General features: G+C 41.3%; 1 protein-coding gene across 3 annotated transcripts; it reads right to left on the bottom strand.

The window, feature by feature from the left end:
- Positions 1-31: 31 nt before the first annotated feature.
- Positions 32-25928, bottom strand: SLC25A14 (solute carrier family 25 member 14). 3 transcript variants are annotated; one of them, XM_051967992.1, is made up of 10 exons: positions 25622-25928; positions 16341-16431; positions 13918-14065; positions 10516-10610; positions 9352-9437; positions 7143-7238; positions 5833-5957; positions 4914-5049; positions 1728-1808; positions 32-516 (listed from the first exon to the last, which is right to left on the bottom strand). In XM_051967992.1, exons 2-10 carry the CDS (start codon positions 16402-16404, stop codon positions 475-477), a joined length of 873 nt encoding a protein of 290 aa, XP_051823952.1. In that variant the 5' UTR covers positions 16405-16431; positions 25622-25928; the 3' UTR covers positions 32-474. The 3 variants fall into 3 exon arrangements, with proteins under 3 accessions (XP_051823952.1, XP_051823954.1, XP_051823951.1); XM_051967994.1 differs by lacking the exon at positions 25622-25928 and adding an exon at positions 18403-18506; XM_051967991.1 differs by lacking the exon at positions 25622-25928 and adding an exon at positions 16651-16889.
- Positions 25929-26045: the final 117 nt, after the last annotated feature.

The raw sequence follows: 26045 nt of genomic DNA on the forward strand, positions 1-26045 counted from the left end.
CAAAGAGGAAATAATGACAAGACCAAAGCAATCCTGTCAATAAATACTTTAATGGGAAACAAGGTCTGCAAGACTACAACAGCAGGAACTGCCCTGGCCTCTGCCTTCTGCTCTACCCCAAGGCAGGGGCTATCTTACTACATTTGGACCCAACTTGGGAGGAAAGTCAATTTTGAAATCCCCTGTTAGTATCCATCTTCACAGAAGATACCAGTCTGGGGCCAGAGAGTCTCACTTTTGACACTTTACTTCATGAAAAAGCCAACCACATAAAAACACAAACACAAAACACAACTCCAAATCTTTTGCACCATCCGGTCTTCTTCGTCCAGGATGCCTTCGGGAACTACGTGCTCAGAAGATATATGGGTTCTTGTCAAAAGTGCGCCAAAACACAGGGAGCAGGAGAAAAGATGGTGGGGTTGGCAGCGCTGGGCTCACACACACGTGAGCTATGAGCAGCATCACTTGCCTCTAAAAGGCAAACCTCTTAAGCTGCTCATAGGTAATAAAAAACTGAAGACCGAGTCATGGAAGAGACACAAATTGGGTCATTCAATCACAGCCAAACAAGTTCCCTTAGTCCCTCACTTACTCAGGGCCCACTACTCTTTAGCCGCACTCATTTGTTGACAATATACCCATTACCCAACTATATATCTGGCTGGCACTGTGCTAGGCACAGCAGGAGGGCAGGTCTGGTGACTATGTAGGCTGTGTGTGTGTACACATATATATGTATGTATGTATGTATGTACACGCACACACGCACACATACACACACATATATTTCTAAAGGCAAGATACTTAACAAGCCTTCACAGAAAGAATATTCATGGTTGGACCAGTGTCCTGGTTTTTGGTTCAAAACCTATGGGTACGGTGAATATAAGCCAAGGCCCTTGTCTTAGGAAGTTTAAAATTTTGCTGGGAAATTAACATTTAGCTACATGCAATGGCAGAGAACAACATAAAGGCTGGGAGAAATGATTTGTACTACCAATGGCAATCACTACCACAGGTTTGGCTGACCTGTTTTGGGGAAATGTACATGGATCAGGAGGTACGGAGTATCCAGTGGGAAATATCTGCTGCATCAGAACAAAATATATCCAAGGTTATGTGTGTGATAGACTGTAGAGTATAAAAGCTCCCCCCCCACCCCCCGCACACTTCCTAGCACCATCCCTTCACTTATAGCTAGATTCCAAACAAGCAGGGAATATGCTTTCTGTTAACCTTCCAATGAACACACCGATGTTCAATAAATGATTATCACGGTATCCTCCATGTTGAATGCTACTGTGTTCTGGATCCTACTCCACTGGGCATCTTCCTGATGTCACCTTGCAAAACTACCCAAATGTGCTGTGTCCTCTGGGGACTTCCACAAAGCTTTTTTGGAAACCCCGTGACTCGGGAGCCATAGCATTGCCACTTACAAGTCAAGAACAGTTTTTTAAATAGAAACAAGCCCAGCCAAAACACATTTTGCCCATCTATTCCAAACCCTCTCCTTTGCATCTGCCTCTAGAGATCTAGGGCTCCCCAATTCAGCCTCATCCAACAAGCTGTTTCAATCCCACTTGGGACATGGGGAGTTTTGTTTAAACCTTAGTTCATTTCTGCTACCACTTGTGCCCTTGAGTTTCTCACCACCCAAATCTCCAACAGGGTTACCTGGCAGTTTACAGCACCTGCTTCCCTTCTCAAATTTCAAAGGATACAATAATGTTCCAGGGGCCCAGGCGGAGCCAGTTTGGCCAAAATCCCTTATACAGGGCAAAGAAGCCCTCACTCTTCCAAGTCTGGGGAGACAGAAAACAAAAAGCAGAGTGTATTTATTTTGCCTTAGTCTTCACTTCAAACAATCCTCCCCTCCTCCCCACAGGGATTATGATTACCTTCCCAAAGCAGCCAGAGTTCTCGATACTGCTAGAATGATCTGGTTTGTAAACACGCATGTGCCTCCTAACCAGCCTCTCCCAATAGCCCACACTGAGCAATAATCGTTTCTGATTTTACCTGAAACTTTTAATAGTTTGAATTTTTTTAGGATGGGCCATACGTGTTCATGTGTGTATTAAATATGCCCCACTCTATTCTGCAAAAGACACTGGAAGCGGTGGAGAAAAATACCCTTTTCCAACCAGTTCTCTGGATCTGTGAGGATAAAGCTCAATTTGGGAAGTAACTCTATTTCTGGGACACAGCTGGAATGAGATCCACCCAGTGACTGTTCAGGAACTGCCTAGAGAAGGAATACTCCATGGGTGGTCTGTGTATACTCCCATTACCCAAGGCCTTGAAAACTTGTTCACTAGGTGACAATTATAGCACCTAAGTCATTCTTTTGTGCCTAGATGCAGAAAAGGATGAAAGGAAGCCCAAATGAAACCCAGTTGAACTTAGCAGCCAGAAGTAAAAGGCACAGAGGACAATGGGATAGACCGATTGGTTGGCTTCCAAATGGTCAACTTCCTGGAAGCCCACTGCCACCATCACCCCCAAAATAATCTTGATACTCTTGTTTTGAGAAAGAATCAGGCAAGAATAGCCACAGCAGAGAACAAGGAAGCCTTCTCCATTTCCTTGCATTCTACAAGTCAGTCTATGGTACTCAAAGATAATGAACACCAACATAAGTGGAGTTTGACCTTCCTTCTCAGAAAGATAAAAAACATCAAATTCACAGATACCTGCTGGGTATTTTTAGGCTTAACAGTTGTTTGAACATAAATTCTGGGTGTACAGCAAAGAAAAAAACCCAGGGTTACTTTTTTTTTTTTTTTTTTTTTTTTTTTTTTTTTTTTTTTTTTTTTTTTTGCTGAGACAATTGGGGTTAAGTAACTTGCCCAGGGTCACCCAGCTAGGAAGTGTTAAGTGTCTGAGCTCACATTTGAACTCAAATCCTCCTGACTTCAGGGCCGGCATTCCATCTACTGCACCATCTAGCTGCCCCACCCCAACACATTTTAAAACCTTTTGTGATATCAAAAACAATGCTGGTGATTGAAAATTGACCTTACTAAAGATATAATGAATCAAGGGGAACTGCAATAATTCAAAGCAGACTTCCTCTGCACATTTTCCTTTGTTTTTTTTATTATGAGGGGAAGAGAAAATAATGATTTTAAAAACAATTCATGGTTTCTGTCAGGTCCTTAGAAATGACATAGTGTGTCTCAGCACCTAGAGCAATGATAGTGAGTACCTAAAAAACATCTTGGAAGTAGTGAGAGCTGCTGAGCAAGTACTGTGGCGTTCCTTTCTACCAAGGGATCAGGCTGTGTCAGTCACTAAATAGGAGGCCCAGGCAGCTAGGAAGCAGGTCCAAGATCTCTTGTAGCGAGAGAAGTACAACTATGATGTGACAGCTGTTAAATGTCAGATCGTTTCATTTGGCTAATATTTCTTTGCTGGTAGGCAACTGTTGCCCTGGCTGGCAGCACATATTGATGGAAAGGTGAATAATTTGGTGTTTAAAGAAAAAAAATGAAACTATTATGTTCATGGGTAATGTGTTAGGAAAACAATTTTCAACCTTGTATATACAAAAGTATCCCTGAATTTATTACATGTGTTCCTTAAAATACGTAATGGCATTTTTGCACATCAGATCTTTTTTATTTTAAGAAAATTGGGGGAGATTGTTATTTAAAGATATTTAGGCCTAAGAATTTGTTCCAGGGTTGACTTTGGTGTCCCTGTGTATTTTTAGACTAAGAGAAAATTAGACCGAAAACAAAGTTAATAAAAAAGGAGGATGGAGAAAAGAGAGTAAAATGATATGAGAAAATGTGCCAAATTTTTAAGAACTTTCTCCCCCCTCCCTCTCTGTCTCTTTCTGTATCTCTCTCTCCCGTCCACTCTCTTCCCACCCTGCTCCCCCAGCTCCTCCCAATAAACTGGTCAAAACAAGATGTCCCAAAATAACAAATAACCAAATCAAGCTTTGGAGCTCCAACAATCCAAACAGCTAAGGGAGGTGGAACTTTCTCAAACCCAGGGCCAGATTCTTACTTTGTTTTCATGGATCACGCTAACAATCATAGCTGCTTTCAGATGTGGCCAAAGATTTCTGCAAGAACATTTGGGCCTACAAAATGTTTGTGGCAGCCCTGTTTGTAGTGGCTAGAAACTGGAAATTGAATGGATGTCCATCCATTGGAGAATGGCTGGGTAAATTGGGGTATATGAATGTTATGGAATATTATTGTTCTGTAAGGAATGACCAGCAGGATGAATACAGAGAGGACTGGCGAGACTGACATGAACTGATGCTGAGTGAAATGAGCAGAACCAGGAGATCATTATACACTTCGACAACGATACTGTATGAGGATGTATTCTGATGGAAGTGGATTTCTTTGACAAAGAGACCTAACTGAGTTTCAATGGATAAATGATGGACAGAAGCAGCTACACCCAAAGAAAGAACACCGGGAAACGAATGTGAACTATCTGCATTTTTGTTTTTCTTCCCGGGTTATTTTTACCTTCTGAATCCAATTCTCCCTGTGCAACAAGAGAACTGTTCGGTTCTGCAAACATATATTGTATCTAGGATATACTGCAACATATCTAACATATATAGGACTGCTTGCCATCTAGGGGAGGGGGTGGAGGGAGGGAGGGGAAAAATCGGAACAGAAGCGAGTGCAAGGGATAATGTTGTAAAAAAATTACCCTGGCATGGATTCTGTCAATATAAAGTTATTATAAAATAAAAGAAAATGTATTTAAAAAAGAACATTTGGGCCTGAAGGTAAGACCACCCAATCCTATGCCACCCCACCCCAGGCAAAACTATAAAGGTGGGAAGCAATTTCAGCAAGTTAAACAAGGGGCTCTGAAGCCATCTTTTAAGATGGCATTTAGAAGCTCCCTCATCCCATCTAAACACTCCGTACCTTGAGCAGGCCGTCCAAAGTTCCCTTGTATAGTTCCACATTGCCCACGATGGCCCGCTGGTTCATCATACGGGTTCGCACCACATCAACCGGGTTAGAAGCAAGAGCTCCAGCCAAGCCACAGGAAAAGCTAGAACTGAAGATATAAACTGTTCAGAGAAGAGCTCGCTAGGCCCAAACATACCCCATGGCTCCCCAGTCCTAAAAAAGCCAACCCTTTGGGAAGAACTGGGTGCTTTCTCCTTTGTATCTATCAAAGGAGACAGAAAGGGCTCTATTCAGAAAGGAAAAAAAAACCTCTAACCAACTCACAACTTATTAACATGGACTGAGCCCGCTGCTTAGGAAGGCAGATAACAAGCTGAAATAGGCTGTCTGAGCAGGAAGCGTCATCCACCATCCATTAGTTAGTTACCAATGCTTTTCAAACCATAGCTTCATAAGCATAATGCACTTGGATAGCAGACTATCGGATTGACTACAGGAATAAGCAAGAAAATCCAAGAGAAAAGGAAAAACTCCCCAGTGTTCAGCCAGGACCCTTGGGTTCTGATTCATGCACCCTACTGAATTTCAGCTTTTTCCTGACTCCCGCTGAGCAGTCTCCTTTGTAAATATATGTCAGGCCAAAGCAGTTTCCAGATGTGCGGCTCCACTAGGGGCTCCGTACCAACAGGTACCAAGCCTCTAGCATGTGGTTTGCTGCTGTTTGGGGTCCTGCCCAGGCTTGGGAATCTCTGAGGGGAACACTTCTCAGAAGGCCTTGAGTATGGGTAACAGGTGAGACTTTTGCCCGTGTCGGCCACATGTTGGCCACAAAGTGCCGCTGACTGATTTCATGGGAAGAATGCAGTGAATGAGGCCTCAGGAGCGCTCAAAATCCAGAGTACAAAGAGCGGGAGCCACACGGCATACTTACACAAAGTGGGTAAAGATTGTGTCTCCCAGCAGCCCTGACAATATTAAGTGCTTTTTGGTAATATCATAGACCGGCAGCTCCACTCCCACAACGATGGCAGCACGCTGAGCGGTCGGGACCACACCCTGCCAAACACAAGTGTCAGTGAACGCAGGGGAAGAGCATAGCTACCGGGATGGGGCAGAGAGTGGCAAACAGTCTGGGAGCTGGGAAGGGCCAAAAAAGTCCAGGCTAAAAAGCCACAAATGGCTCTTTTGGAGTGGGGGCACTGATGCTAGGATATCAGAATTCCTATTTCAGTCCTCTGATAAAACAAAATAAAACATATGCAGCAAGATCAGCCAACAAGGAAGAAAGCTCATCCCAAGGCTCTTCCATCCACATCTAGTATGATCAGGAAGGATGCATGCTGGAAAAGCAGCAAAGGCAGAAGGCAGATGGGCAATGAGTCCATGCAATCAGGCCCCACCTTGGAGCTTCATTCCCAGCCAGGACTGCCGCAGAGTCTCGCTGGGCCATAACTGATGGTAGAGCAGGGTCTTAAGCACCTCCAAAACCCTATTCTTCTGCTCTTTGGTCCTCCCTTGCTTTGAGCAACCAGGCACAGGGGTTTCTTTCACTGCTCTAACTAGGCCAATCAGGATGGCTATAGACTGTCATTAACAAATGATAAGGCCATCTTTTTATTTCAAATTATGTGGAAGGATTTTCTCTCATTTCCTCTCTCTTCTTCCCTCTCTCTTTCTTTGTGTCTCTGTCTCTCTCTCTATCTTTCTTTCTGTCTATCTCTCTCCTCTCTACCCAGGACACAGCAGGCTTGTGAAGCTGAGTCTCATTTGTCTTTATTCACAAGGGTCCCAAAGCTCTTGGACATAAATCACCATTCAGTATCATGGAAAAGAGCAACCAAGGAAATAAACCCAGTCATATCCTAGTATAATGTATCAAAATTAAACGAGAGGCAATTCACTGTACCACAAATTAGGAAACGTGCCCTACGACCTACTGGAGCTCAGTTTCCTCCTCTGTTAGGTTAAATTATCTCCACAAACTTTCTTTCTTGGTCTAGAATTCTTTAATTCTGAACAAAATGAGATGTAGTAAACTCCCAATAAATATTCACCTTAAGACTACTTGCAAAGTTTTGCCCTTTCATAAACAATTTGATACCATAAATGTAAAGGGCTTGTTACTGAATGTTCTTGAATCACCCAAAAAATGATTACTGCTTAGCAACAGCAAGATCTATTTTTAAAAAACAATGCCCACCACCATTCACACAGAATAATGCCCAGAAAAGCAATGCTCACCCTCCACAGACCCCTTGTGCCTTCTTGCTGGTATATATCGATGAAACTGCCAATCATGCCCCCTTGGAACAAACTTCCTTGAGCTTGCATTCGAATCTAAGACAAGAAAAAGCCAACATCTCACTCTGACAAGGGAGAACTCAGAAGGAACTTTATGGTTAAGAAAATGAAAACCACTGGCCATTGTGATAAAATAGACATGTCACATTTCATGAAGGGATAGAAGGAAAGAAAGACTTTTCTTGCCTCATTCCTCACAAGCAAATTCTGCCATTACTGAAAGAGGAAACTAACTCTGAGGGACCGGGGCTGGCACCTTCAATGAGGAAATGAAAAGGACACATTTTGACCCTCAAAAGGAGGTGGGCTGCTCATGAAGTGACAGAGAGAGATCAAAATGCATGGATGACACCCCAGAAGGCTGTGTCCTGGATCCCACTGGCAGTCAGAGGAAGCCCTTCTCGAAGATACTCCTCCAGGAGCTCTCCTCAGTGGAAGCCATACTGAAAGCTACAGTTGAGATGTAACAAAATGGGGGTGACTCTGGATCGCCGACAGACCCAGAGAGGGTGTTCAGAAACAAGATATGCTCTTGAGTCTGAGAACCCCAGGAACTCAAAAAAAATACTACATGTGGAAAGGAAATCTAACATTTTGGACCACAAAGTACAAAGAAACAAAGACCATTTTCAATTTGGGGATGAGAAGCAGGAGAGAGGCCAGAAAAGGCTTCATGAAGGAAATTCCATTTCATCTTTCTGTTAAGTTCAAGTTATTTCTCTATTTCAATTTCCCATCAATGTGAGTCTATTTAAATATTAATTGGGGAGCACAGGGAGGGGTTAGACAATGATGTCACTGATGTTGGGAATTTCAGGGGGAGGGAACTCTATTCTACAACTTCTAGTTTGTGAGAGATGTCTGGGGCACTGAAGAGAGGAGAGAGTCACACAGTCAATCCGTATCAGAGGGGAGACTTTAACGTCGGGCTCCCTGAAGTCAAGGGCAGCTTCCAATGCACTACGTCACAATGCTTCAATAAATAGTCTTTCACATTGCTGCCAAATATAGATATTGGACTGGATGATCTCAAATGTAAAAGCACATGTTAGCCTAAGGAAACCTGGCCTTGGAGTCAAAAGACCTGGCCTCAGCTCTGCTACTTGATGAGTTGCGTAACCTTCGGCGAGCCACAATGTCTCTGGGTCTCGGTTTTCTTCTCTGTACGCTAAAATCCCTTTACACTCTAACATCCCAATATTCTGTGACTCCCAGTCCTCCTAGTATTGGCAGTAGGGCAAATCCCTTTTAGAAATTAGTGACAAAAATTACTCCCATTTATAAAGAAAATTAAATGCTTTTCTCCCAACATTCCTGTGAGGAATCTTTGGGAAAGCAAGTTATTTTTCTCATTTTGCAGAGGAGGAAATTGAGGCTCAGGAAAGAGAAATGACTCAGCCTGGACCACATAGCTAGTAAAGGTCAAACCCAATATCGAATCTCTTGTCTTCTGATTCCTCTATCAGGAATTAACTTGGGGGTTCCTGGATAGATTTCCGAGAATCTGTGACCTTAGAAAGAAAAAAAGATCATCTTTATTTTCCCTGCTCTTTAGTTGAAATTTAACCTTTCCTTCAATGATTTAAAACCAGGATTTTCCAAATTTTTGGTACAGCAAAATAACTGTTAGGACATGTATACTTATACTGTATTTAATTTATACTTTAACATTTAACATGTATTGGTCAACCTGCCATCTGGGGGAGGGGAAGGAGAGGAAAAATTGGAACAAAAGGTTTGGCAATTGTCAATGCTGTAAAATTACCCATGCATATAACTTCTAAATAAAAAGCTATAATTAAAAAAAAAAAGAAAAGAAAAACAATTAAAATAAATAAATAAATAAAAATAAAAACTAAAACCAGGACTTTGAGAAGGGGTCCATTCCTAGATTTCCTGAGACTTCTGCTTCAGGGGTCCTGAACGCATAAAGGAAGTTAAGAAGCCCTGAGCTATGCTCTCAGCCTTTCACAAACCAGAATTCTCAAGTGAACTTGAGCACTCTTTCTCTACTACTTCTGTTGCTTCTCAGACTTCCTGAACTTGAAGGGAGACTTGTTCCTTCCCTAAGAGGCCAGTTACCTTGGGTTTTCACCAAGCCCCAAATCAAACCACATACTCCTATCAGCCTGAGACACCACGTACTTACTTTTAACACATCGGTGGGGTTGGCTATAGTGGACGATATCACTCCAGACACCACCCCACAAATCATATTAATTAGAAGCGTTTCATCTGGAAAGAAAAAGAGGAAAGAGGATAGAAGTTCACTCACTGGAATTCATGCCAGAATCCCAGAACACAGTGCTGAGACAGTGGAGGAAGAGAGCCCATGGCTCCAGCCACGGGACCAGCAGAGATTGCCTTAAAGTAGAACTGCTGATCTTTTGCCAAAGAAATCCAAAGCTTTCAGATGTCACCTTAGGTCCCTCAAACTTTTAAGGTCTTAGAAGTCTCGATCTTAAACTTAGGCCCAAAGAAGAAATGAGAAAATGTGTCTCACTCCCCTTCTTTGCAGAAGTGGGGAATCAATCATTTGACCAATAAACATTTATTAAGGGCCTATAACATGTGCCTGACACTGTGCCGAGCACTGGGCAGACAAAAAGAGGCCTTGAGGAACTCACATGCTAGTGGGGGAGATGATAAACCAACTTTACCCAGGATAAATAGGAAATAATGAAAAAAGGAAAGACAGTAGAATTAAGAGGGGCTGGGGAAGGCTTCTGGTAAAAGGTGGGATTTTAGTTGGTTCTTAAAGGAAGCCAGGGAGGTCGGTGGTTGGAGCAGGCATGGCAGAGGGCCAGAGACAACAGCCGGAGCCGAGACATGGAGTCTCTTGTTCATGGAACAGCCAAGAGGCCAGTGTCACTGCATCAGAGAATACGTGTGATGAAGAATAAAGTGTAAGAAGACTGGAAAGGTAGAAAGGGGCCAGGTTATAGAGGACTGTGAACACCAAACAGAGCAAAATAATCTTCTGAAAGCATTCTCCACCAGAGGAGAGAACAAAAGGGGCTGCTGGACTCCTCTAAGAGGATCACCTTAGCTGTTTGCTGAGCAATAGGGATTCTACCACGGGCCCTCCAGGAAGGCCAGGAAAAGAAGGGGCAAGCCTGAAGGACAACTCCACAGTATGCAGAAGTCAGCTCCCCAGGGACAGTAGGCTAAGTGAGAACACTTCCCCGCCAAGCACACAAGGTGAGCGAGCTATCATCTGCCATGCTGCGGCCTGGCATCAGCTCTCAGGAACGGAGGGTTCCAATAACACGTTCAAATACCACCTCCCCCGGAGAAAACTACCCACACTGACCTTCTAAACGATCTACAAACAAACGCTTCAAGCTTTGATAGATGCCAATCTTGATGGTGCCATAGGATGCCTGTCTTAGTAAAGCGGGAGCAATTCTGCAAAAGAGGCAAGGACACTAGTGACCATCTGCAAAGGAGCTGGCCAGCATCACATAGGCTTTCTTTAGATCTTAGGGACTTCATCCAATATACACTCATCAAGCACATATGACCAGCCCTGTTCTAGCTGCTGGAGGACATACGGATGTGGTCCATGCCCTAGAGAAGCTTACAAGCTAGTGAGGCAGAAGACCTGTATTCAAATAAATAGAGCACAAATTAGAAAATAACGACACAATTGGAATATAAAGCACCATGAAATCAGAGGATGGAACAATCACTGCCAGCTGGGAGGAAAAATCAAGGAAGACTTGGCTAGAAAGGTGGCATTTTAGCTGGGGATAGCTAAGATGTCAACAGAAGAAGTGGGGAAGGAGGGTATTTCAGGCACAGGGAACAGGATTCAAGGCAAAGAGCTGGGGAGCATGGGACATACTCAGAGGAAGTAAGTAGTTTTGTTTGGCATTGAGTGTGTGATGGAGTAGAGCAGAAGGTTAGAAAGCTGGCTTAAGCTGTGAATGCCAGGCTAACGAGCTTGTTTTTCATTTAGTATATAACAGGGAACCCAAAAGGGCTTTTGTGAAACAGTTGTGTCTGTAAAGGAATTAGATTTTTTTTTGAATTCTCCTCTACTTCATAAACAATAGAGAATTTACCTTCAAGAGATAGGAGAGCAGGGGCTCTTAACACAGGGTCTGGGAACTTGTTTTTTATTACTGTGATAACTGATTTTCCCAGTGTAGCTGGTTTCCTCTGTTAACCTGTGTACTTTACTGTATGCATTCTGAGAAGACCTTAACCAGGCAGACTCCCAAAAGGGGTCCTTGATATAAAAGAAGGTTAAGAACTTGTGTTCTAGACCTAAGCTCCTGAAAAATCCTCCCCCTTTAAAAGGCTGCTCAGTAACCCAAGGAATTTCATCTCATCTATCTCAGAAAATTTCTCCAGTAGGTGGAGCTGTAGCTCCGTTCTCCACTGGCCACAAACATACATGTCTTTTCTATCCTTAAAGCTCCTCTTGACTCCCTCACCCCTTCCAACTCTCACCCTGCGTCTCACCTCCTTTTCACTGCCAAACTCTTAGAATGATCTGTATTGGCTGTCACTATTTGTTACCAAGCCCAGTTCTGAACCCCTTGAAATCTAGCTTCTGCCCCCACTGCTCAAAGCGGCCCTCTCAAGAATAATTAACCATTTCACAGCTACTGAATCTAATGGCTTTTTCCTCAGATCTCATCCTCCCTGACTTCTCTACAATTTCTAACACTACTGACTGGCTCCCAAATACTTCCATGACACTATCTGCCTACCTGACTACTCATTTTTACTCTTCCTTTTTAGCTCTTCATCCATCTCCTGTCCCCTAAGTGTACATGTCCCCCAAAGCTCTGTCCTTGTCTTCCTTCTCTGGCTACATTCTCTCCCTTGGGACTCTGAGTGCCTCCCATGAGATTGATTATCTCTAAGGAGATAATTCCTAAATCTCTCACCTAAATTCCAAGGGCTGTTAGACAGGTCTAGGCTGATACTCCAGCAGCATATCTAACACACAAAACATGCCCCCCTCTAAACCTCTTTCAAACTTCCCCATTTCTACTGAACACACTAAGATCTAGGTGGCTACCAAGTCACCTAGATATTCATAACCTCAGAGCTATCATCACCTCTTCCCTCTCCCACACTGTCAGTTATCAACTCGCATATTGTACCACCAGGATATCTCTCGCATTTGGTCCCTTTTCCCCCTCACATAGCCAACATGCTAATTCAGCCTCTTGAGTTGGACCACTGCTTCTAGCTTCTCCATTTCTCCAATCCATCCTTCATGAAATTGCTAAAATAATCTTCCAAAGGCACTGGTTTGACCAAGCTATTCCTCTGCTCAAAAGCTATCAGTGACTCCCCATTGTTTCATACTCCTCAGCCTGGAATTTAAACCTACCTTTCTAACTATTGCATGTTATTTCCCCTCATGTACTTCATTTCCTAAACAAACTGGCTTATTAGCTATTCTTCACACTTGACAATCCCCTTCCTCAGTGAATTCATGTAAGCCACCTCCCATGCCTTGAATGTATTCCTTCCTCAGCAGCTCCTTTCAGAATCTGTATCTCCTTCCAGGTTCAACACAGCTTCTAGGCCTCCATGTGAAACGTTCCCTGATACCCCATGGCCTAGCCCACAAGAAAAAGTCAACATGGCTACTCCCTCCTCCATCAAGGTTCTAGCTATTCATTTACCTAGGTACCCGCTGTGCCCTCTCAGCAGAACAGAAGCTCTTTAGGGTCAGTGGATCTTTGCTTTGGGTCTTTGTCTCCCTGGTACCAAGAACAGGCTATCTAGCAGGCAATGAAATAGTGTCTGTGGAATTAAATCACAGAAGCTGACAAAAGTAAAAAATGTTTTGATTATTCACGTTGGTCATAAAGAACATCATAACGCAGGTTATTGGTGAGTCATTGCCAGTTCATTTCAGAATGCATTACAATTTTATTTTTCCAGAGTTTCCCTGTCCAAATAAATTTTGGCTAATATTAATTTCCATTCCATTCAATTCGGCAAACAGTAATTAGGCACCTCGTGTATGGAAAGCACTGTACTATCATTGAGAAAGATACAAAGTTTAGGGGTAAAGCTTAATCCCTACCATCATGGAACTCATTTTAAAAAGAGAATAGAATAGAAATACAGACAACTCTAATATACAATATCATAGTATAAATGTTTTAGGAGAGGCCCCAGATAATCAGACTTTCTGGAGGCCTACCTTCAAATTACCCAATTGATCACAGAGTGTGAGAGCTAGACGGGACTACAGAGGTCACTGAGCACATCCTCCTTTTTATAGATGAGGGTCCCAAGTCTGAAAGTGATTTGCTTAAGATGAAAGTAGCAGGAAGTGACAGAGCCAAGCTTCTACCTAGTACCCTGAGACTTTTCTCTGTGTGTGCTTTCTATTTCATATGCCAACAGCTCTTTTTTTTAAGGGAGAATTTCAAATCTTTCAAGCCAGCAAGGAAGTAAATATTACCAAGCCACAGAGCCCGAGAGATAGTTAATTATGGCTACTTATGATGGCTATAACTAACCTTTATGAAAATGAGAAAAAATCCAGTGCTAGGATATCCCATCTATTTGGGAATCCATCAGTTATAGACAACATAAACTCAAGGCTTGGCAAGTAGAGATAAGATTATGAACTGGATTGCATGTTAGTTAACATGAAGAGTACACAACCATATATTTGGAATTCTGTGGCTTCTTTGAAAATTCTATCTATCATAAAAAGGAAAAACAGTCTTACCCAGAATACAGGGCTAGAATGCCTTCTTCTTTATAGATCCGGAATAAAGCATGGAACATTCCTTTATATTTGATCTCTTTAAAGCGAGCATCGATGGTTTGTCCTTGAACCTGAAGCCGTGTTTTGGTAAGATCCACTGGAAATGTTCCTGGGTAGGGAAACATCCATTTAGAGATATTTACAAAGAGTAGCAGGAGAAAATCTGAGCACAAGAACTGAGTCTCAATATATTACAATTTTAAAAAAGATGACTCTCATAACCAATAGTACAAAACTGGACTAGGAATGAGGAGATCATAGTTGTAACTTGAATGTTGACAAGCTATGTGATCTTGAACAAAATGACTGCTCTTCTCAAGGTCTTAGCTTCTTCATTTATAAAATGCAAGAGTTAGATAATAACATGGGCTTTCCCTTCCACCTCTATAGTACTATGACTCTATACTGCCACAAAGAGCTATCAGAAGACCAGGCTTTTTTGTGTTAAAGTGAAAACAACCTTTCCAAGATTATATATGCAAAATTATATATATATATAAATATGTACATATATATATATACACATATATATATGTAAAGTACTATATATAAAAACTATTACATTATTATAATCACATATTACCATATTGCTAGATGACTTCCAGTATTAATACTATTGAACTCATGGTATAGCAAGATATTTTATGGCAGTTTTTAAATACATTGCTACTTCTATGGAATTTAATAAATGACCAAAATGTGTGCTGGACAAGGTATGTGTAGTATACTATTAGGATTGAGGTTCTGTCTCACAAAATACTCCAAAAATCCCACAAATAAGTGCAGAACTGATACTGAGAAGTCTGAGAATTATCTGTTTCGTTAAATTCTAACTCTTCCATCATTATTGCAAACTTATAGATTTCCAGGCAATTGTTTTCTGAGATGAACAGTCCAACCAGTTTTTAAGTTCAATCAATTACTAGCTCCTGCTCCTCTTCAGAGATGGAGGTCCCCAGGTGTACATCAATGCATATGAACTCTGGGGCTTTTTAATATGTTGATTGGGTTTGCTAAAATTTTTTCTCTTGTTCCTCTTAAAATTTTTATTATAAGGCTGGCTCTCCAGGAGGAGGGAAAGAGACAGGGGAAATTGTGATGCAAAAAAAAAAAACCACAACAAAAAAGATACCAATAAAATCTATTTAGAAAAAAAGGATTCTCTCTACCAATTTGAATCTGTAACTGGGAGTTAGAGAGAGCTGCCTGGGGTACCGAAAGATTCAATGACCAGTCCAGGGTGTCAAATACACACAACTGGGATGTGTCTGAGGCAGGACTTGAACCCTGCTTTGAAGGTCTCTCTGGCTCTGAGGCCAAGTCATGGTTCTCTATTGGTATGAAGACCAACTGAGGCATGCTTATAAGCTATAAAGCACCAACAAGTGAAGGACTGATTGAGATGATGGTGTTGACAATGTGCTACTATATCCTTATTTAGTTTCCCATTCCCATGGGTGCTTAAGAAGAACACCTACTGTCATGATCTCACTTTTCTCCCTCAAAGCTTACTTATACAAAGCCCACGAATGACTTCTAATCATATTCTTAATAATAGGCAAGAATCCCTTACAAGAAATGGAGTAGCTCTCATAGTCAATAAAAAGGGGGGGGGAGGAGATAATATGGAGATATTATCTCAATAATATCTTTATTGAGATATACTGGGGTATAATCTCAAAAATGACCAAATGATAAACCATTCAACATTACAGTAATAAAAATCTATGCTCCAACCACTGATGCCAAAGAAGCCAAAGCTAATCAGTTCTATAATGGCCTACATCTAGAAATAACACCAAAAATGATACCATATTCATCAAGGAGATTGGAAGTAGCATTTCAAGGATCCGAGCTTACATTAAATAATAGGCAAGTTTGGCCTTGAAGTATTAAATGAAGCAAGACAGAGACTAACAGAGTTTTGTCAAGATAACTTGCTGGCCATAGCAAACATTTTTTCCAACAACTCAAAAATGTATCTTTACACATGGACATCACGAGATGATCAATACTGAAATCAGAATGATTATATACTTAGCAGCCAAAAACAGAGAAGCTCTATACAGGCAATTAAACATCTGAGTACCGATCCAACAAAGTTCATTAAGGCTCATCAACAAGTTGGCTGAAGTGGGGTATATATTTTTGACCTCAGCTACTTTTGAAAAACATGTTTGAAGTCAGAAAGATGTTAGGATCTGCTTGGATAGAAGGAGTGTTCACACCAAAACAATACTTGAAATATTAAAGAAAATTATTTTAAGAGAACCATTTCTGATACAAATGAGCTACCATATGTTTCATTTGGCTAAGTTTATAACCAAATCCTAGAACCAACTGCTATAAGGAAAACAGACTCCAAACTTTCACAAGATCCTTACCAAATTCTGCAACAATAGAAGCAAGGCCTCCATAGACAAAGGGTTTCCAATTCAGTCCAGACATCTCATGACCTACAGTGGTCTCCGGTTGCTGTAAAGAAACAAACATTAAGAGGGGGGACAGGAGAGAGAGCAGGCAGTTACACTGAGAAAAAACAGTGATATAATAAGTTAAACATTTGCTCATCAAAATCTATCAGATTTAGTCAATGAAAGAGGTCCAGGTAAAACCAGCCTCATGAAAAATCAGTAACATATAAGAAATGACAAGCAGGATAATTTCTAAAAAAAAAATCTTGGAGAGACTTACCTGAACTGATACATATTGAAATGAGTAAACCCAGAAGATCATACAAAGCAACAGGAATATTGTAAGATGATCAACTGTGAATGGCCTAGCTATTCTCAGCAATACCATAATCCAAGACAATCCCAAAGAATTCATGATGAAAAATGCTGGCCACTTCCAGAGAAATAACTGGAGTCTGAATGCAGATCAAAGCTTACTACCTTTCACTCTTGGTAAGCTTTTTCTTTTGGTCTGTGTCTTCTTTCAAAACGAGACTAATATGGAAATATGTTTTGCATGATTGCACATGTATGACCAGTATCAAATTGCTTACCGTCTCAGGGAGGGGTCAAGGGAGGGGTCAGGGGAGGAAGAAAAGGAGAGAATTTGGAACTCAAAATTTTTTAAATGCATTTTACATGTAACTGAGGAAAATAACAGCAATGACATGAAATAGGTCAAGTAGCATCTCAGCCACTGAGATATCTTGAGTTCCTTCATCTGCAAGCATCCAAGAAGAAAAAGGAAGATCTCTGTCATTATAAAGCAAGCCCCAACCCATATCTTCCAATATATACTGCAGTGAATTCCAGCTGGAGAGACAAACATAAAAAAGGATATTATAAAAAATTAAATTATGTATTTGTCCCAACTGTGCCAGGGAAGTGAACTTTTTTGCTATTCAACAAACCGAAGAAAATAAGAACAAGGTAAACGTGTTTGACTATGAAAATGTTTTAAAGTTCTTCATAAAAAAGAGAGAGAGAAGAGAGAAAGAAATTATTAAAAATTACAGTAAACATGTCAAAGAAAGTAACATTTAAAAACATAAGGAACTGTGAAAAATCCACAAAGGTAACTCCCAGTCCATGATCAAAATCTATGAATAGACATTTTTGAAGAGGAATCATAAATTGTTAATAACCACTTGAAAAAATGCTCAATTTCACTAATAATCAATAAAATGTAAATTAAACCAACTCTCAGGCACCATCCCACACCTATCAAATTGGAAAAATAATTAACAGCAACAAACAATGCTGGTAGGGGGTGAGAGCAGGGGAAGATTAGAGAGAAACAGGTACATGCACAAAGTGCTGGTGGTATTAAAACATCTGTAGAATTTCCAGGAGAAAACAAACTGGTAAGTATAAGTATACAGCAACATTAATAAGACATTCTGAAGATATTTGGGGGGGGAAACTGTTTTTTATTAAAAAACTTTCTTATGTAAATTTTAAAAAACAGGAATAATCTAAACATCAAAGAATTGGGTGGTAGTTAAATAAATTATAGCACATTAGTGCTACAGAATGCTACAATACATTTTTTGAGAAATAGAAAGAAATCTGGAAATAACTTCATGAAATACAATGCAAATTTTAAAAGGAAAAACCAGAAGAGCATCTACATTATATCCATATTAGAAAAAGTGAATAATTGTAGACTTATGCCATTTATATATTCAAATTAATCTAATTATACATAAATACATTTAGTTGTTTAATATATTATATTTATATATTTATTTCTATTTATATAAGAGTTGATATGAAATCTTCAATTAATAATTTTATTTTTAAAAAAAACAAATTTCCCTCATTGACCTCATCAGCAGTATCCTCCTCCTTTCTCCTGTTGCAGACCCACACACAAATGTCCAAGTTAAACTTGATTGTGGTACAAAAGACTTAAAAGCTAGATCCTAAAACTGAAGTAACTCATAAACACCATTCCTGGTATTCTGTCAGCTGCATTCAGATTGAAACCTACATCACTGTGGTGAAAGGCTTTCCAGTAACAATAACAGGTCGTTCCTTCTTGCTGTCTATCCTCTCCAGCAGGCTCCAGGACTGCAGTCTTTCTGCCTGGTCCTTCATATTTCTACCTTCTAGTTGTGGAAAGAAGCTATTTAATCTTTTCAAATTCTTCCTCCCACCATCCTGCTCCAGGAGGAATGTGAGTAACAATGGGGTTATCTTCTCTTTGGTCTATAACATAACAAATGTCCTTTTTCTTTTATCTGGACTAACATCCCCAGGAACATTCAATTCTCCTTTTTGGACTAGTTCCTCTTTATTTCTTGGCTTTATCCCTAATTCCTCCCTTCTGCTTTCTACTTTTGATTCTCTGTTCCCTCCCTTTGTTCTTGGTTCATTCTTTGTTTCAACTCTTTTATTTGGGAAGGGGGATCCTTCATTTTTAAAAACTCTTTCAGAGAGATGGTTTGATGCTTTCTTAAGACACTGATGCTTCCCAACGACTTCAAATCTAGAGCTGATCCCTACATTTCCCAGTCTATGAAGAGAGAGACTAGGTTTTTACACAGAGAATTGTCTGCAAGGAAGCAAGACAGGAGTCTCTCCCACAGGCAGGTGACAACTGGCTAGAGGCCAAGAAAGGGGCCTACATTATAGTAGTATGCAGGTTTTCTTTTAAAAATATGGGCCTATTTGACACAATACATCAGCCTTTCGGAGACAGGGATGTTATAAAAGAGAAGTCCAAAAGACACAGTAGCAACAAGAGACTTGCAGAAGAGGCTGTTGGTCTCGCAGATAATCTCCAGCTACATTCCCACGCGCTGATGAAATCACCATTAGTAATGTTTTTGGGATCAAATAGTAACAGCAGAAAAAACAGACTGATATGGTGGAACAAAGACTGCAATGATTCTGCTACATATTAACTGGGGAACCTTGCAAAAGTCAACATGGTCTTCCTAGGTCTTCCTTTCTTTATCAGTAAAGTCTTATTCAGTCCTAATGTCCCACGGTCTACACAGTTGTGGGAGCAGGAAAACACCCCACACACTCCCTACAATGACTCAGCTGAGGAGGTATTGACTCCTCAAGATACAAGTACAACATATCCTCTCCATTCATATCACAGATACAGAGGAAACGATCCCCCCCAAACAGACTCATGGCCTTCACAAAATGCTTGACACAGCTATTTTGTCTCTCTCTGAGATCCTCCAGTTTTCAGGACCTGAATTTACTTGTTGTATACCTCTTGTAGAATGTAATTCCCCCAAGGGATCATTTCATCTTTGCCTTTATAGCCCAAAACATCTGGCACGCCACCCCCATACACAGTGGGTACTTAAAGTCATTGAACTGAACACACCTTTTTAAAAAATCAAAATGGATAGGACTTAAAGAGTTTCTGGGCCAAGGTTAAGAGCATGGAAATGCCTAAAACAAGGAGATGAATCTGACTGGAGCAATCTGACAGGGTATTATATCCTGTAAATTGGGTAATTTGGTAATTCGGTAAACTGGGCTGAAAAGGTAGGGTGGGAGCCTTGTCCCCCTGGAATACCAAGCAAAGTATCTTGGCCAGGCCGTGGTAGACATTAAAAAGATATTGCAGGGTCTTTAACAGAAGAACGACATGGTCAAAGTGGGCTTTTGGGAGAGTTTAACTGTCGCATGTATGATAGATTGGCATTGAAGAGAGAATGGAGAATGGCTTAACCATAGAAAGATGGTATAGTTATATAGATAGCATACAGTAATAAAAGAGGGGGCAGCATGGCATAGTGGATAGGGAACCATCCTAAGAGTCAGAGAGAACTAAGTTCAGGCCTTGCCTCTTAAATATACTAACTGTGTGATATTGAGCAAGTCACAGCATTTCTATGTCTCGGGAAACTAAGAACAGTTGCAGATCTACCCTGGTAGAGCAATTTCCAGACCAGGAATTCCCTATGCTAATGAAACCCCAAGTCTAGGAAAAAAAAACCCCAGCAATAATAAAACATTTCCTCCTGTTGTTATGGTAATCAAGGCTTGAAGTGATGAGAATCTAGCCTTAGTTAATGGAAACGACAACAGAAATGAAGGGCCAAACCCAACAGCCATTTTAAAGGAAACTAACAAGACTTGGCAGACAATGTATATAAGTATAAATGCAATACATAAAAGGGAAAAGTCAAAAATGACTCCAGGGCTCCTAGACTAGAAGAACCATTACATTCAATTCGAACATTTTTAATCACCTACTATGTGCAAGGCTCTGGGATAGATACTAGGGATAAAGACAAAAAGAAAACTGTCCATCAAAGAGCTTACAATTCTATTTGGAAGATGCAAAATGCAAAATCTAAGTAAATAAAAGATAACTTAATGAGGGAAAGAGTCACTACAACTGGAAAAGAGATCATGAATGGTTAGGAGGTAACATTTAAGCTGAGCCTTGAAGGAACATGGAGAGTCTAAAACATGGAAGGAAGGAGGTAGTGTATTTCAAGCACTGGTTATAGCCAAAGCTATGAGGTTGTTTGGGGGATAGCTAGGCCAGTTTGACTGGAAAGGGAAACATAGAGGACCAGGAGAATCACTAATGTAAAGACTACAATAATGCATGATGAAATAAAGAAAAACAACAACCAAAGATTTCAGAATGGTGATCAATGCGATGACCAATCAGGACTTCAGAAAACAGTCAGTGAAGCAAGTCTCCCATTTCTCAGTTGAGAGGTGAGGAACAATGAATCTAGAATGAAATATACATCTTTAGATGAGACTAGTTAATAGATCTGTTTTGCTCGACTGTCATCCAAGCAGCAATTTTTAAAAAGCCATCAGCAAGACATGTAAAAAGAACAAAATAAGGTACAATAAATAGGTTTGGAACGGTAGGTGAGAGAGCCAGATTGTAAAAGCTGAGGAAGTTGTGTTTTATTCCAGAGGTAAGAGGAAGACAGTGAAAATTTCTGAGCAGGGGAATAACAGTTAGATTCATGTTTTGGGAATGGTAATTTGACAGTTTTGAGGAGGGTGGATTACAGAAGAGTAAGGCTGGAAGCAGAGATACCAATTAAAAGGCTATTATAGAAATAGAAGCAAGATGCAATGAGGATCTGAAGTTGAGGAGTACTCATGGGAATAGAGAGAAGGAAACCAATGGAGGAGATGCTGGGGAGGTAAAATTGACTTGATCTGACCATCTGGATATGGGAATGGAAAAATATGAGAGGGAAGGAACAGTCAAGGATGATTCTAAGGTTCTGAGCCTGAGTGACAAGGATATTGTTACCTTCTAGAATGTAGGGTGAATGAAATGATTCAGGCCAGTTCCAATGGTCTTGTGATGAAGAGAGCCATCTGCACTCAGAGAGAGGACTGTGGAAACTGAATGTGGCTCACAACATAGCATTTTCACTCTTTTTTATTGTTGTTTGCTTGCATTTTATTTTTTCTCATTTTTTCCTTTTTGATCTGATTTTTTCTTGTGCAGCAAGATAACTGTGGAAATATGTATAGAAGAACTGCACATGTTTAACCTGTATTGGATTACTTGCCATCTAGGGAAGGGGGACAGGGAGGGAAAAAACTTGGAACGCTAGGTTTTGTAAGGGTGAATGTTGAAAATTATCCATGCATATGTTTTGAAAACAAAAAGCTTTAATTAAAAAAAAGAAAAGAAAAGAAAATAGTGTGGAAGGAAGGCAAGTGTGAGGCAGGGAGATGAATTGTGTTCCAGATATGCTGAGTTTGAGGTAGAGATGTCTGATGGACAATTATTGATATAAGACTGGAGTTCAGGAGAGAAATAAAAGCTAGATATATGAATTTGGGATTCACCTGGATAGAAATGTACATTGATCTCATGGGAACTGATGAAATCAAGAAAGAAAATGTAAAGAGGAAAGAGAAATGGGCCTAGGAGAGAACACTGAGCTTGACATACACTTAGAGGGCAGAAGATAAATGATGATCAAGCAAAGAAGATAGTGAAGGAACAAGAAGACAGGAAGAGAACCTAGAGAAAGGGGTGCCACCCAAGCCAAGAGAGGAGAGTACTGTTGGGGAAAGTTGAGGGAGGGAACAGTATTAAAAGCTGCAGAAAAGTGAAGAAACATGAAGACTGGGAAGACCTTTAAATTCAGCAGATTAGAGAGACTTGTTGACCTTGAAGAGAATAATCAAGTGGTGGGACTGGAAGACCTTGTGAAGGATTTCAAAGGAAGCAGAATGTGAAAAAACAAAGTCAAGTGGAAGTTATCTAAGAATGGGGAAGTCCTGAGAATGCTTCTAGCCTGCAGGGAAGGAAGCAAGATAGTCATGGGAAAATGCTGGATTGAGGGTCAGAAGACCTGTGTCCATAGATCAGGAGTGGAAAAGAACTTTAGGGATAATGTGTTCCAACCCCTTCATTTTATAGCTGAACAAAATGATACTCAAAGATTAAGTGTTAAGGTTATACAGGTGACAGTAATAAGATTCCACTGGAGATCCTCCAACTCATCCAGTCCTTGTCCCACAGACAGGACCCCTCAGAATGTGCTCATCCTGAGCTGCAGTATTCCTGAACACACTCTTTCAACACAATTCCATTCTTTTTATTCATCCATTCACCAAATGAGTCAAAATATTCTCCTTACATCTACACTGGTCTCTTTAGACAACTCTGTACTTTTCTTGCTCACTGAAGTGTCTTTTTAACTATTATTATTTCATCCTTGAGACTTCCCCTTGGGCTAACTAACCTTGTAGAATGGAAAACCCTAGCTCCTACATAGTCTAATCTCTGAACTCTGAGAGATGCACAACTGTGAAAGCTGAATCCAGAAGGCTTTAGGCTACTGAGGCTCATCAGGCTCAAAGCAAAACACAAAGCTTCCCAGATTGGGGGAAGATGATAAGTTTGGACTGAACAATAGGCAAAATTTAGCTAACCAAATTAAATTGCCCTTTTCTTTCACACAAATAAAAATCTAAACTCAAGTCAAATTACTATCATCTGTCTCTATTCTTTTGAAAGAGCTCATCAAAGGACAGTGATGGAGGAATACCCTTGAAAGATATTTTGCTATAGATAAATATAGGGCTTCTTAAAAGTTATTCAAGCTTAAAACTGCACTAGGATTTTTAGGCTACCTATAATTAATAATGGCCTCAAGTACCTGCTCAGGAAAATTTCCCAGAAAACCATTCTTATCAATATCCTTCCTCAACTTTAGGACCTGACCCCGAACCATGGAGGTTCTGTTTCCACCTCTTACTACCTTCTTAAACTTGGGCAAGTCACAACATCCCTGACCTGAGTTTCTCAAGTGAAGTTCTAAAGTGAAGTGATTGGATTAGAAGATCTCTTAAGGTCCACCTCACAATCTATAATCCTAAAATGAGGAAAAAGGAAGAACACCAAGGGTACCACTAACAGAAAAGGGTATTTGTAGTCACGCTTCAATTATTAGCTAACCTGATAAAAGTATAATCAACAAGAATAAGCTTATTACTGCTAGAAATATGCTCCAAGGGAAACCATCAGAAGAGTGAAAGGTTCTCATTGACTGATCAATGGCTAAACAATGTGTGACTGTCAAGGACTTTAATATTGTAAAACAAATGACAAGTATGAAGAATTCAGGGAAATCTGATGCAACTTTTACGAAGATGATACAGAGTAATAAGCAGTGACCACAATGTGAAGAACAATAACACTGAAAGACATGAGAAGCCTGATCAATGCAATGACCTTATGACTTAAAAAGTGAAGCACGTCTTCCTCTCAGAGATCAGAAAAATAAGTCATTGGAATGGTTTGAAGCAGATGTTGGCAACTGTGGATGCAGTGACTAAAACACTTAGTCAGGAAAAACCTGAGATCAAATTTGACCTCAGTAAGTTGTATGATCTTGAGTGACTCACTTAACCTGTCTGCCTCAATTTTCTTCACCTCCTAGGGTTGTTATGAAGATCAAATGAGATGTTTCTAAAGTGCTTAGCACAGTGTCTGGCATACAGTGACCCACAGAAATGCTAGCTATTATTAAAAACAGTCAACATTAATTAAATTGTGTTTAACTGAGTTTTTTATTAAATGAACAGGAATCTGCCTTCCTTCTCTCTCACCCTCTCTCAATTGAGAAAGCAAGAAAAAAATAAAATCCTTGTCACAAACATGTTTGGTTGAACAAACAACTACATTGACCATGTCCAAAAAAATACATCTCAATCTGCAGTCTGAATCCATCATCTAATCTCTCCATCAGGAAGCGAGCAGCATCTTAATTGCATTAAGTGGCATAGTAGATACAGTACTGGGTCTGGAATTAGAAAGCCCGAGTTCAAAGCCAGCCTTCCTTACTTAGACTCTCTGAGACCCTGAGTAAGTCACTTACCTTGAGCCAAGCTGTTTCACCAACTGTAAAAATGAGGATCCTAATAGCACCTATTTCACAGGGTAGTTGTGAGGATCAAATGAGCTATTTGTAAATGGCTTGGCACCCAATATGAGCTTTAAAAATGCTTGTTTCCTTTCTCTTTTTTAATTTTTTTTCCCACAGAGGGGGGTCTGCTGGAGGAGAGAAGAATCATCTTAAAGGAGTGTTGTTTTTTTTTTTTAATTAGAATATATCATCCCTTCCAGGAAACATGTTTATAATAATGGGACCTCTGAATGCATTAATGCAAAGGAAAAGCTAACGTGGGAATTTCAATATTAATAACAGTAATGGATTCGAGATTTAGGGACTGAGGAAGTTTTGAGGCAACACCCTCCAATCGTGCCAGTGAAAAGCACTGAAAGGAAGGCAAAAGACCCAAGTTCTAGTCCCAGTTATGCCCTGGCCTCGCTTTTGTGACCTTGGGCTCTCTAGGAGCCTCAGTTTCCTCCATCAAACCAGAAGCTTAATCCGTGCACTGCCTTCCTCGAAGGGTCCCCCCCAGGCAGGCGCCGGCTCCCTCGCTCGCTTCGTCCTCGGCCGCAGCCTCAGGCCCCAGGCCGGCACGTGGGCTGGGAAAAAAGGGCGCTACCCCGAGGCCGGGCAGCAGGAGCAAGTGCTGGCCAGCTCCTCGGACACGTGTCTAGGGCCCCACCGGCAGTAGGGGAGGGAGAGGGACCGAGCGGGGAAGGGAGCGGGGGCGCCCAGCCGCCCGCCAGGCCCAGCGAATGAACAACTGATGGGAGCCGAAACGGTCCCGAGCTCAGGGCGGACGGATGCGCTGATGGCCCGGGCCCGCGGGGAGCGGCCACTCACCGGCTCGGGTTCATCAGTCCACGACGGGACCGGAGACTAGGCGGGAGACGGGGCGGGAGACCGGACGGGAGATTCTAGCGGGCGAAGACACCGCAACGCCGACCCGGAAGCGGAGCGGAGCACCCGACGGAAGTGGCCAAGCCGTTGCCGAGGCAACAGTGGCTGATGGAGGGGGAGGAAAGGGGGTCCCCCATCCGTGACTGGTTCACCCGAAATCCCGTGAGCCGAAGCCGAGCAAGGAAAGGCGGGACGGAGGCGGGGCAGCTTGGCTTCTGCAGAGAGAGGGGCTCTGCGGAGAGAGGGGCTAACTCTCCAGCGGGGAAAAGAGCAACGTCACGTCAATTCGTGTTACGTCACTTAACGTCACGTCCCTGTGCGTCTGCCGCCCCCGGGGGCTACTGAGCTCGAGACTGCGGGGGAGGGG

This window comes from Antechinus flavipes, chromosome X, assembly GCF_016432865.1.
Source record: "Antechinus flavipes isolate AdamAnt ecotype Samford, QLD, Australia chromosome X, AdamAnt_v2, whole genome shotgun sequence".
NCBI lineage: Eukaryota > Metazoa > Chordata > Mammalia > Dasyuromorphia > Dasyuridae > Antechinus > Antechinus flavipes.